The 13,486-nt window shown below is 48.8% G+C and overlaps 2 protein-coding genes across 2 annotated transcripts in view; both read left to right on the forward strand.

The window, feature by feature from the left end:
• Positions 1–881: 881 nt before the first annotated feature.
• On the forward strand, positions 882–7,835 carry LOC115547698 (organic solute transporter subunit alpha). Its single transcript, XM_030362125.1, has 8 exons — positions 882–1,231; positions 2,750–2,901; positions 3,315–3,388; positions 3,810–3,968; positions 5,000–5,111; positions 5,816–5,962; positions 6,464–6,569; positions 6,957–7,835. Exons 1-8 carry the CDS (start codon positions 1,156–1,158, stop codon positions 7,127–7,129), a joined length of 999 nt encoding a protein of 332 aa, XP_030217985.1. The 5' UTR covers positions 882–1,155; the 3' UTR covers positions 7,130–7,835.
• A 1,786-nt stretch (positions 7,836–9,621) lies between these two features.
• LOC115547669 (proline-rich extensin-like protein EPR1) overlaps positions 9,622–13,486 on the forward strand; it is a 3,896-nt gene continuing 31 nt past the window's right edge. Inside the window, exon 1 of the mRNA XM_030362066.1 lies at positions 9,622–13,486. This exon is cut by the window's right edge and continues 31 nt beyond it. Coding sequence (XP_030217926.1) covers positions 9,869–13,009 — 3,141 coding nt within the window. The 5' untranslated portion in view covers positions 9,622–9,868 and the 3' untranslated portion in view covers positions 13,010–13,486.

Genomic DNA, 13,486 nt, shown 5'->3' on the forward strand with positions numbered 1-13,486 from the left:
TTCAGTCAGCACTGGGAGTTTCCTCTGCTCTCTATCTCAAACTGTTGCCTATTAAAGCTTAAAGCAAAGGTGAATGGCCGCAGGTCCTTCCCCTCCATGTGGCGCAGCCGCTGGGTTAAAGTGTAATGGCCCAGAGGAAGGCCCCATAAAAGGAAGTCATAATACATGACTCAAATGGGAAAGGGGTTAATTACAGTAACTCAAGCACTGATACACGCGCCCTTTGCAAAGCGTTGATCAATGGCACAATTATATATTTTCTGTGAAAAAAAAAAAAGGGAAAGTTAATTTTTGCCCATCACATCACATGAGCAGGCCATATTCAGTATCTTATCTCTGATCTGACCTTGAGATTATGATCGAACGACTGATTACCATCTCAGGTTGAACCACTGTGGTCGATCACCCCTGAGCAAATACGTTTGTTTAATTGAAGGGCATAGTCCCTAACCGGTAACTCACCAATGTCTTGTTCACAGACTGTAGACCAATAGGCCAAGTCAAGGTAATAGTTGTCTGATAACTCAAATAGGACAAAGGCCTTATATAAATCTAGTCAAATGTCGTTTATTGTATATGTTGTCTTATTTATTACATTCACTCAGGGAAGAAGAGCAGTATGTTGTCAAACTGCTCTACCTAACAGACGCAATTCATTCTCAATATCAATGTCACACTACATCCCTACACAAAATCTTGAATCCTTCAACTGGCGGAAATCCCCAATAATAAATTTCTCAGTTGTACAGTCAGTTTTACTCACTGACTGTACAACTGACTTTCTCAGAGTACCTGCAAGTTGAATGAATGGGGGAAGAGCCATTGGAGGATGTGACATCGTAAATGTCTATGTATCATCACACCTTTATTACCCTAAGTTCACTTTAAGAAAGAGAATGAACAGCTAAAAGCTTTCTCAGTCTCAGTCACTTTAAAGAAGAGATCGAACAGCCAAAAGCTGTCAGACAGCCTTTCCAAATGTACTTTTTATTTAATAACTTTCATTCTACTTAAACCTGAACATTCATGTTTTTGATTGGGGATTTATTTTTGTACTGCGGTCATCAAATCCATTTAGCCTTCAATTTGGGAGTCCTTTACGGAACATTGTTCTCATTTCAAGTATTGTGAGAGCCAAATCTTTATCTACACATCATGGAAGACGAACACAACGTCACGGTGGATCCAGCCTGTTTGCAGGCACCACCGTTGGCTATAGACGTGGTAACGGGTAAGTGACCCATATTTCTTTATCTCTCTTTAAAAGATAGTGGCTCATTATCGCTGCCCTAATGCACTCAGCAAACAGAAGCCTCAACGGTTGAAACCGCTCTGCATGGGATCAGTTGCTTGTCCGTGAATGGAAACACAATGGAATGAATGAATGGACTCCAACCTTCTTTCCCAAAACTCCTACTTGGTGTATAGTAACACAGTCACGTACAGTGGTGTAGTGTTCCCTGGAGAAGTGGGTATACTCTAAATGTTTGCCCTTTTTTAACGCAGCCCAGAAAAACGCCCTGTTTTAGAAACAGTGACTTGTGAGACTAATCTATTTAGTTTACCCAAAAATCCTTCAGTAGTATTTGCTCATTGTCACATAATTTCTGCTGCTTGATCTCAGGGAGGAAGGATTATGAAATTACTAAACCAATACTGGCCCACAGACTAGTGACAAACAACTATGCATTTTGAGTGAACTATTCCTTATTCCTGAAATGACACCTGTTCTCTCACTTGGCAAGTCAGTAATTTGTTTTGTGTCTTTGAACAGCTTATTTGCAACCCATAGCATGGGCCAGAGTGGGCCACTATTATAAAATTAACATGACATGATCAGGAGCAGTTTGTAGGTATTACTGGTAGTGGCTTTTTGTAGGTATTACACACAGGCAGCCTGCATGAATGTAAAATATAGATGAGGCAAACATGGTGTTCAGTAATTTTTTGAACATTTATTTAAATAAAATACTTCAGATCTGAATTGGACAATGAATCCTTGTTCATATTTCACCTTAGATTAAAAAAAACGCACATCATTCTCTTCCACATCAATCATCTCGTTAGATATATATATAATATCAATATATATAAATATCATATGATGATTGAACATCATCATTCAAATTATTCAACAATCGAATCAGTAAATGCAGCGAGTATTAGCCAATAAGAGGCAGAGTAGCGTGGGTCATGGCGCACAGAGCTTTTGGCCGTGATATTATATATACAATTATATTATATTATATACTATTATATATAGAGCTCCGGTAGTCGCAAACGGCAACAATCACTTTCTCATCCATGCTGCAGTTCACCCCGGACTGCACTGCACTGAGTTTGACGGTTGAACGCTGATTGGCTGTTACGTTACATATGTCACTCAGTGGCCCAATACTAACAAACACATTTAAACAAATTAAAAGCTTTTCTAGGTGTACCATAGATCCAGTCAAGGCCTTATCGAAATATTTCAATGTTAACGTACATTAAAAATCGTTATTTTTAATTACACTGCTATAGCTGCTGTGCATTCTGTCATAATTTCAATAGGTCATACTTTCATCATCATCGTATCATTAAAATAAATATATTTTTTTATCAATATTTCATAACCTTGTCTCCAGTCTCAGTCGTAAGTCACTTTGGATCAATTCGCTTGGTAAGTGTAAAAGTGGAACATAAACGAATGAATCCATCATCACATTGGTGAACCAATCCTAACTGAGATGCTTGTGTCCCGGGACAGGGCTGGGGGTGTTTGGCACCGTCCTCTTCTCCATGCTGACCCTCATGTCAGTGATGTCCCTGCTGCTCTATCTGGAGCAGTGTGCGTACATCTACAGGAAGCTGCCCTACCCCAAGAAGACCACGCTCATGTGGGTCAATGGAGCAGCGCCCGTAAGATCCTCAGCCAGACTTTAATGGACGGACCTGTTTTAACTGCCAGAGTAAAGAGCTCCACTTTACAGGGACCATTTGATGCTCCCGCTGGCTTCCTTGTCTGGTGATGACTATGGAAGATAACAATTCAAAATTAGTTGTGGGATACATTTCTAAGGAACGGCAAGAAATAAACTATCCTCAATGTACACACTTTCCTAAAATAGATTAGTTAAAAGTACATTAAACAAGATAAATAATAAGATGTTGATGTTGATCAATTTAGCAGTCATCCATACATTTGACTCCTTAGTGATGAAAGGGAAAAGAAGAAAAGGCTTCTGGTCAGAGATCTCCCAGTGAATTCCACTCATTGAGATGATGTTCAAACCTGAAACACACAGTTAAATGTGGTTCACTGTGTGTTCCAGGCAATCGCCACCATGTCCTGCTTTGGGATGTGGATGCCCAGAGCGGTTATATTCACGGATATGGTTTCCAACAGGTAAGTTCTGTTTTCAGACACTTTGATTGTTGACAGTAATAGAACAGCCTCATAAACAACTGCATTCCATAATCAATTTGTTTGAAGACAATAGGCCACGCGCAATAAATACTGTCCAATGGTTCGATGCCAAGAGGAAATCATCTTATGAACCTAGCTCTGTTCTTCAGTTATACATTAATCTGGGGGGGGGGGGGGGGGGTGTTATAACCTAACATGGTAGAACAGGTTTTATATGTAATTACAAGGATATGGCACCATTGGTTCTTAATGAAATTCATCATATGGTATAACATGTGTCTGTAGTTATAACGTGTATCTGTGCGTGTGTGCGTGGGTGTGCCTGTGCGTGTGTTTTGTGTGCGTGTGTGCGTTGATTTGTGTGGGTGCGTCTGTGTGTGTTGTGTGTGTGTGTGTGCAGTTACTTTGCGGTGGTGGTGTACAAGGTGCTGGTGCTGCTCATCGAGGAGTTCGGGGGCACCGATGCGTTCCTAAAGCGTTACTCTGGAGAGACGTTCAAAATCAGCGTGGGGCCGTGCTGCTGCTGCTGCCCGTGTCTCCCACGCGTCCCCGTCACACGGTAACACCCCCCCCCTGGTTCACACCCAGACTGTAGGCCAGGTCTAACACGGGTCCCCCTCACACGGTTACACCCCCCTGGGTTCAGATCCAGACTGCTGGCTGGTCCGGCCACTAGTACGTGTGTCTCCACCTGCCCCTTCCTAGAAGCACCAGTGAGATGTGATGCCTTCTTCCTTCTTTTTTTGGAGGATTTTCATTTGAATGTTTGTTTAAGTGGGCTTCCTTCCTTTGTGAAGCTCTATGAATAGCCCTGTGGTTGAAGGGTGCTATATAAATACACTTGTATGAGGGTGCTTATTCTGACAGTAAAGGTGAGGTTGGAAAACAGTACTTAGGTGTCAAAGTGATCCTGCAGCTAGGGTTAGCGTTGTGCGTCGGTACAGGGGTAGTCACGCAAACAATCCCGGCATTGAGAAGGCAAAGACATAATTGGGGGTTAAGGGGCAGGAATCAGAAACCGCATAAATTAAATGCATGGACGCTTGATATAACAACCGCAACCCGCTGACTAAATACACCATGAGAGGAATGATAAGGAGGGACAGGTGTAAACAATTAAGGTGAATTACGACAATCAGAGATACAAGAAACGTAAGGACAGGGAGTCAAATAATCAGTGAAGGGAGGGAGATGTGACAGCACGGGGTTAGGGGTTTGATTCCCACTGGTAATGTACAGCACGCTCTCACGTTATTGTAAGATGATTTTGATTAAAGTGTGTCAGACGAGGGCATGTATTTCTCTGTCAGACAATCTATGGAACAATACATATGCATCAAATGTTTATGATGACATGAACCTTATGGAACAATACGTATACATCAAGTGTCTGTGATCACATTAACCTTATGGAACACTATGTATACATCAAGTGTCTATGATCACATGAACCTTATGGAACACTATGTATACATCAAGTGTCTATGATCACATGAACCTTATGGAACACTATGTATACATCAAGTGTCTATGATCACATGAACCTTATGGACCAATGCGTGTATGAATGCGTGCTGGTGGTGTGTTCAGGAGGCTGATATTCTGGATGAAGGCAGGGACCCTCCAGTATGCCATCCTGAAGACAGCCATGTCCATCCTCTCTATCATACTGTGGACCAACGGGAACTTTGACCCGTCTGACGTGAGTCCCTCTGTCTCTGCTCCTTCACATCGATAGCATGCTCAGGGGGAACTGGTGGGCCCCCACCTGACCACTAGGGGGATGATTAGCATTGCAGCTTGGTGAAACGTGTTTACGTGTAGATCACCATTACGCGGATCACAGTGTCCTCTGTGTTCACTTGTAGATCAACATTACGCGTATCACAGTGTCCTCTGTGTTCACTTGTAGATCACCATTACTAGTATCGCAGTGTCCTCTGTGTTCACTTGTAGATCAACATTACACGTATCACATTGTCCTCTGTGTTCACTTGTAGGTCACCATTACACGAATCACAGTGTCCTCTGTGTTCACTTGTAGATCGCCATTACACGTATCACAGTGTCCTCTGTGTTTAGTTAAATGCTTGCATTGCATACATTCTTGTATGCAATGTAAATATGGATCTCCATCGTATGTATTACCTACTCAGGTATAGATATCACCACCCCATGTATCACTATCGTCACATTGGACATGGTTAGATATCACCACTGCATGTTTCACTATTGTCACATTGTGTGTAATCTATAACTATCACCACATTGGGGCTAGTTTGACTTTCACCATCTCCTTCTTCCACTATGATCGGATTGTGGCTAGTTGGATGTCACCAGTCGCTATCATCACATTGTTTACAGTTGGATGTCACCGACACCATGTGTCATTACCATTGTTTATAGATGGATGTTACCAGCCCTTCTATTTGGATCAATCCCATCGTGGGCGTCCTGACCATCACGTCTCTCTGGCCCGTCGCCATCATGTTCATGAACACCAACAACAAGCTGCGCAGCGTTAGGATGGTCCAAAAGTACGCCCTTTACCAGGTGAGTGCCTCGAGGCCCAGGCGAGGACCCCATACATCTACCATGGGCCACGGCATCGTCTCCCAGTCTCTGTATCGGATTGAGTTCAGAAACACAATTTCTAGAAATAATACTTTCAATTTGATTTAATTTGCACCACTGTCAAATGAATGACACTATTTGCTAGTCTCTCTGCTCGTATCTTTGGTTATACATTTTTTTAATTTTCTTTCAACGGAGTGAAGATATATCTGCAGTGCTTAAGTTATCTAGTGGTCTAGTGGTTAAAGCATTTGACTCCCAACTGAAAGGTTCTTGGTTCTAACCCCTACCGGCTCGTCAAGGACATGCATCTAAACAAATCACTGGAAGTTGTAAGCGCTTAAATAAGTAAATACTGTTCCAGCCCATTAGGTTTGAGCTAAACATACAGTTTAGCTCAATCATTATCCTCCTATCTTTCTATCTTTTAACGTATGTGCAACCCTGTATGCGATAGCTAACCATGGCCGTGCTCCTCAGCTGGTGCTGGTGTTGAGTCAGCTCCAGACCTCCATCATCAACATCCTGGCTCTGAACGGGACCATCGCCTGCTCCCCACCCTACTCCTCCCAGGCCCGCGGCGCGAGTCAGTCCCAGCCCGCCTCACACACTCTGAGACAGCTGCAGCAGCTCACATAATACATCGTCTTCATCATGTCGGGTTTTGTTGTCGTGCGGTTGGTCGAGCGGTGGGTGGTTGGTTGAGTGGCTCGTTGGGTGGGAGGTGGTTGGTTGAAGGGCTGGTTGGTTGGGTGGTGTTTGGTTGGTGGTGGTTGAATGGTTGGTTGAATGGTTGGTTGGATGGGTGATGTTTGGTTGAAAGGCTGGTTTGGTGGGTGGTGTTTGGTTGGTGGTGGTTGAATGGTTGGTTGGTTGGGTGGTGTTTGATTGGCTGCCATTTCTTTGTTAGTTTATTAGTTTGATCATTTGTTGATTGGTGGTTGGTTTGTTGTATTTGTTTCCTTGTGTCCAGTGCTGAGCCAGCAGATGATGATCTGTGAGATGTTCATCATCACTGTGGTCACCCGGTTCCTCTACCGCCGGACCTACGACCCATTGCCCCTCGATGGACAGGAGGACAACCAGCAGAACCATCACGTCTGCCTGCAGGACACCAAACCTTACCAGGAGGCGGGAGACATTTGAGGGAGAAGGAGACATCACAGACATACCTTACACTACCATTTAACATGGGCCTATTCACCGTGCAGCCATTTTGATGACGATGCGGAATTTCGCATTCATTACCCCAACCAAATAGCGGTTAGAACCAAGATGGCCGCTATGTTAAGGTAACTCGATTCCTGAAATGAAAAACAGGGACGACATTTGTAGTCTGGTGGTCAACAGATCAATAGAATATCAAAAAAGGCTACATTTTGAAAGTTTAGCTTTTCCTATCTTGTAAATGTAGTACTGTAGTAAATATAAATTGGGGAGTGCACGCACAATGGTTTAATGTGCTGTATTTTAAGCTTAGGTGAACCACCTAAAAAACAAACAAGCTAGAACCTTTGCCATTGAAAAATCGTACAACATGGACATCTCTGGTGAAAGCCCATGGAAGAGACAGGCTAGCAGAAACGGGAACTGTCCCTGGAGAAAAAGCACTCAGCCGATAGATAGATATGGGCAATTGTTTCTGTTTGTTCAGTAAAATAACTGATGGTTTTATTTAAGGTAGACCAATACCGATGGTACTGGAATACAGGCCTATTTTTGTCAAAGTCCTTTGAATGTATTGTTTGGAATGTCTCGATTGGAGATTTATTTGAGATCCTGTGTGTGTGTAGGTTTTGATATTATGATATAATGAGATATTAAAGTTTACATCTTCATTTGTCTGAGAATACCCTGGGTATAATGAGAATAATTCAGAACTTTATCAGCTGCAGTAATAGTTTCCTAACCCATACTCGTGATATTAACTGAATGAACTGAACCAGTGTCTACTTTAATAGTTATGAAAGTATGTGATAAGCATGTAATCCTAGCTTCACTATCAAATAACAACAACACAAAACAACAACAGCTGTTGTGTATAAACTAACCGCTGTCAACATTTAGCCAGAACAGATCATTTATATTAACTTGAACTGACAATGTCATTTATTTCTCATTAGTAGATGTGTTAGCATCATATCTTGCTATAGTCTCTATAGGTTGATATTTAGATCCTTTATGCACATTTACATTCAGGGCATTTAGCAGACACTTTTATCCGGATCCAAATATGATCCGGAATGGAATCAGATAACTAGTACTATATCACTACTAATTATAACGATAAAATCTAAATAAATCATGAAAAAGTAAATGCCGAACCCTAACGGCCGATATACAACAAAATGTTCTATAATCGATATAGCCTACTCAATAGTGTATGAAATAATATTGTAGTCATCCATTACTGTACATCCTGTTGTGTTCCTTCATCCTCCTCCTCTGTAATAAGATTAGACGCGTGCGGTCATAATGAACAGTCTCTGTTCTCTGACACATCCAGTCTTAGATAATGGCTTCAAACCTTTGACAAACCTATGACTCAAACCTATAACTGCTCCACTGAGTTTATACTTACATTCCTGACCTTAACTGACAATAATATTATCGGAATTTACATTTAACACTTTGATTATGTTTTAAATTTAATTTTGATTATGAAAGATTTCATATCAAGAAAATCATTAGATCGGATTTTTTCTTATTCACAGTTAGTTTAAAAGCCATTTATATTAAATGTCTTTTATTATCTAGTCTTGTTATTATTGAATCTCACTGTATATATGATATGTCAATGTTATATTTTGTTATTTATTATATAGAATGTAAGTGATTTTTAATACCACAAACATCTTTGTTTTAATTTGGATCAATTATTTTACATATGCAAAATGACTTTTGAATCCACATAACCAGATTAGGTTTAGTGAATGTAGCCCTTAATCGTCTTAACAGGTTATTGGGTTAAACATAAAGCATGTCCCACTGACTAATGCTGCCTGAGCTGTTGATTATGCTAGCTAGGTCGTTAGCCTGATTCTGTTTGAATGAGGGCAAACATAAACACACTGCCTGCTTATTAGTGAGACGCTGCTTATTGAAGTGTGAGAGGCACGGGGGGGAGAGAGGGAACGGGAGCACGGGAGGAAGAGATGGCGATAGAGACACAAAGAGATAAATAGATCGAGTGTGGTGGAGAGAAAGTGGTAGAGAGACAACGAGTGTAATAGAGGTAGCGAGATAGGTGAGAGAGGCAGAGAGCGAGAGAGAGTCATAGAGCAATAGAAAGGGGAGAGAGGGTGGTAGAGAGACAGTGAGATCGATAGTGATAGACAGAGAGAGAGAGAGAGAGAGGGGGGGGGGGGGGGGGGGGAGAGGAGAGAGAGGGGCGTTCGGGGGAGCCTGACGACATGCCCCTGGCTCTGCATTGCTGACGAAAGCTGCTTAGCTCCTCAGTTGCCATGGCAACCGCACAAGACCAGCCAGAGGAGAGAGGGAGAAAAAAAAGGGAGAGAGGCAAAAGGGGAGGGGCATTGAAGGAGAGAGCAACAGAGGAGAAAGAGCAGGATGGGAGAGAGAGAGAGGCGCGCGCGCGCGCGAGAGAGAGAGAGAGAGAGGGCAATCGAGAGGGAAAGAGGGAGGCAGAGACAAACCTCCAGTGAATGAGACAGAAAGACGGCGGATTCAGCGGCAGCAGCGTGGTTCTGCAGCGGGACCGAAATAGATCTGAGAGGACTGGATGTGCCGTCAGCTGACCGGCGACCCGTAACGGCAACAAAGCAACGTTCACGGCGTTCTCACAGCAGGAGATCACACCGAGGGAGAGGGAGCGACGCAGAGAGAGCGGCATAACAGAACACAACAACAAGCCCCCGGAACAAAATGGATGTACAGTCAGACGCCTCGGACCCGCCGCCGAGCGACTCGCAGCCCAGCGGCAAGAAGAAAGGCTTCAAGCTGTTCGGCAAACGCAAGCCAGGCAGCATCTTCTCCATCCGCGGCCGGGCGGAGGAGAAGGAGGCTGCGACGGTGGCCAGGAGCAAGGCGCCGGAGGGATCGCCGGAGAGCGCCGCATCCCCACCGGAGCAGGAGCCCGGGGAGACGGAGCACGCGCCGGAGGTGCGGGGCCCGGGCCCCAACGGCCAGGCGGACGGGGCGCTCCAGGACGAGGGGGTGTCCATGATGGCCGCCGCCCCCTCCCGCCCCTCCATCTGCTCCATGGGCTCCGTCAGGTCGATGGGCTTCCTGCTCCGGCTGCGGGGCGGCGGGAAGGGGGGCCGGGGGGGGGAGCGCCAGGTGCAGACCGTGTCCCAGCCGCCGCCCGGGCGCCAACGGCGGGGCATCAAGGGCCTCTTCAGCGGCGTCAAGTTCCCGCCGAACAAGGGCGAGCAGGAGGAGGAGCGGGCGGGGGCGCCGCCCAGCCCGCTGCTCATGTCGTCGCGCTCCAACAGCGTGGAGATCATCAAGGAGGACATGACCCTCACCCCGAGGCCGCCGCGCAACCGCAACAGCTCCTCGGAGAGCGAGGGCTTGGGGCCCGCGTCGCACGACTACGGCTCGGCGGTCGTCCCGCGCACGCCCGTCTCGCTCGGCCCTGGGACCCCGCAGGAGCCCGGCGACGCGGGCCTGAGCTTCCTGCTCTCGGACATCTCCTCGCTGCTGACCTTTGACTCCATCACCGCGGGCGGAGACATCATGGCCGACGTGGCGGCCGAGTGGGACAAGGCCAGCGCCGCCATCAGCGCCCGGGACACCGAGGAGGCCCCCCCGACGGCGAGCCCGTCCCCCAAACACGTCGTCCGCTCTTACCCCGCGACGGCGTACCCCCCTCGCGTTAGCGCCGCGACGTCAACGAGACAGCCCGCCGCCGCTGTCCCCCCCGCGACCCCCCCCCGCTCCTTCACGGCCATGGTACAGCCCACGGCGGCGCCCTCTTCATTCACCCCCCCCATCGCCGCTGACATCAAGTCTTCCACCCTGTCCAGCCATCCGTTTAAACCTCCCTCAGCGGTGTCTGCGTCTCCGGCCGCTGTCCCGAGCAGCTTCATCACCGTGAGGTCGTCCGCTCAGAAACCCGCGGCGATGCCTTCGTCGTCCCTGGTGACGCTAACGAGCTTCTCCACCCCGGCAGTAAAGACCTCCACCCTGATCACGACCAAACCGCCGCTCTACCCCACCTCCGCCGCCGAGCCGGCGCCGACCAAACCCCCCGGCGTCACGCCGCCCTACAGAAGCCCGCTGACCACCCTGAGCTCTGTGACGGTGAAACCGCCCGCAGAGGCCCCCGTCCCGGCCGCCGCTCCGGCGCGGGACCCCAGCCATGCCGCCCCGGCGCCGTTTACCTTCACCCCGGTAGCCTACACCCTCCCCTCCAACCTGCCCTTCAGTCCGACTGATAAACTGGATTCTAGAAACGGCCCGAGTTACCAGAGCTCCTCGGCCAAACAACCTCCTTATGTCCTCTCCAGTTTCACTGCAGGGGAGCCTAAGGCCTCCGTGCTGCTGACCTGTCCCGTGCAGGCCAAACCACCGTCCTCTGTCCCCCCGGCCGTTCTCCCCAAGACGACAGTGCTGCCCCCTGCCCCGTTACCACCCTTACCCCCTTGCGCTCCAAACTTCATAACCTCCGACAAATATGCTCCTTCTTTCGCCGCCCCCTCCGTCCCTTCCAGTTTTTCCTCCACACCGACTCCCACGTCTTTCACTAAACCCCCGTCTATCCCTGCACCTGTCCCGCCCCGCACTACCTCCATCGCTCCAGCCGCTCACCCTGCTGCTGCTGCCCCGGCCCACTTGGATAAGACGCCAGCTGTCCCTGCTTCAGTTCCACTCGCGACCTCACAGGCTGCTGCCTCCGCTCTGACACTTTCCTCCAGCCCTCGCCCGTCCGCCCCGGCTTCTACTGCCCCTACCCTAGCTTCTAAAACCCCACCGCTCCCCATACCCCCGCCGTTCTTTACAACCACCCCTATCACCAGTACCCCGTCTCCTGTTACCCCAACCCCATCTCCTGTTAGCCCATCCCCTGCCCCTATGACCTGTCTGTCAGCTTCTAAAGCCCCTACCTCATCGTTTGTTATCCCTAGCCCTTTCACCCCCGTTACCCGAACACCAGACCCCCCTGTCATCAAACCAGCCCCTGCTGCCCCTTCCCAATCTTCTATTACCCCAACCCCAACCCCAGCCCCTATGTCCTGTACCCCTGCTTCCAAACCCCCAACTCCAGCCTCTGTCATCCCTACCCCTATCCTCCCTACCGCGACACCTGTTCCCCGAACTCCGGACGCCATGGTCCCTAAACCACCCCCTATCACCCCCACCCCCGTATCAATCCCAGTTCCTCTTCCAAAGACTTCTCCTCCTCCGCCCACCGCCACCCCCTCTGGCCCGGGGCGTGAGCAGGCTTCGGTAGAACCGCCACCAGGGAGCCTGGCTGGGACGTACGACAAGGCAGCTCAGCGACCGGCCAGGAGAGAGGAGGCGGCCCCAGCCCCAGCAGAGCCTCACCAGACCGGCCTCCCGGGTCCCGTCAGGGAGAAGAGGCCGACCCCGGGGAAGCTGGTGGGACTGAGCAAGATACCCATCGTGGGCGGGGGGCGGGGGGGGAAGCCGCCCGTCCGGGACGCCCACCCGCCCCCGCACGGGGACGACGGGGACAGGAGCCCCGACTCCTGCTCCACGCCGGGGCCTACGCCGGGACCCACGCCCGCGCCCACGCCCGCGTCCTCCCCGGTGGACGAGAGGCCCCGCCTCAGCCCGCAAGACGGAAGAGGACGAGGGGCCGGCGTCCCCGCCCCCAGACCGTCCCAGCGCCCGGAGGAGAGTCAGCTGGCTCCGCACCCGCAGCCGCCGCGGGCCGCCGCCGGCTCCCCGCGTGACTCCAAGATCCCCGTGAAGCACGGCGCTCAGCCCACGTCACAGCCCCCTCGCTCCAAGATACCCACCTCCAAGGTCCCTGTCCGCAGGCTGGGGGCCAGCAAGCCTGCGGTCGCAAGCACCACCGCCCCCCAGATGAGAAAATGAGAAAGAGACGACGCTGTTGCTTTGCGGTGCAAAGGATAACACATATCATCTGGTTCGGTACCAATTCCTCTTCCTCTTATCACCTCGGATGGTAGACCCTCTGCACACGTTCTGCTAGCTGAACGGTCCTTTGTTGTTGTTTCTTTAGGATTCTTCTGGCTTCACTATATAACTACGCACGCTGGTGGAGGTCACTCAAGCACAGATCTCCTTGATAAGAGACAACGCCGAACAACATCAGCTGTTCCTCACGACGCTGGGTCGACCGGACATGCTCTCGGCTTTCTCGGGACGGACCTGTCCTGGAAGCAGGGGCAGTGGAACTATTATCAACTTTTCTTCCTTTGCAAGAAGTACTACAACACAAACGGACAAACACACACAGACAATGGACATGTACGGGCAAGTGCCTTTTTCAGGGTGCTTTTTCCTACAGACTCAAATACAAAGTATTTTCTACCGTCCTTTCAGCTTTTG

The sequence above is a fragment of the Gadus morhua genome, chromosome 7, assembly GCF_902167405.1.
Source record: "Gadus morhua chromosome 7, gadMor3.0, whole genome shotgun sequence".
Taxonomy (NCBI): domain Eukaryota; kingdom Metazoa; phylum Chordata; class Actinopteri; order Gadiformes; family Gadidae; genus Gadus; species Gadus morhua.

What these genes read in the sequence shown, in the direction of transcription:
- LOC115547698 (XM_030362125.1), top strand. Translation starts at nt 1,156, where the DNA reads ATGGAAGACGAACACAACGTCACGGTGGATCCAGCCTGTTTGCAGGCA. An exon ending in ACGGATATGGTTTCCAACAG is followed by an intron (nt 3,389 to 3,809) that starts GTAAGTTCTGTT and finishes GTGTGTGTGCAG; the next exon opens with TTACTTTGCGGTGGTGGTGT. An exon ending in GGAACTTTGACCCGTCTGAC is followed by an intron (nt 5,112 to 5,815) that starts GTGAGTCCCTCT and finishes CATTGTTTATAG; the next exon opens with ATGGATGTTACCAGCCCTTC.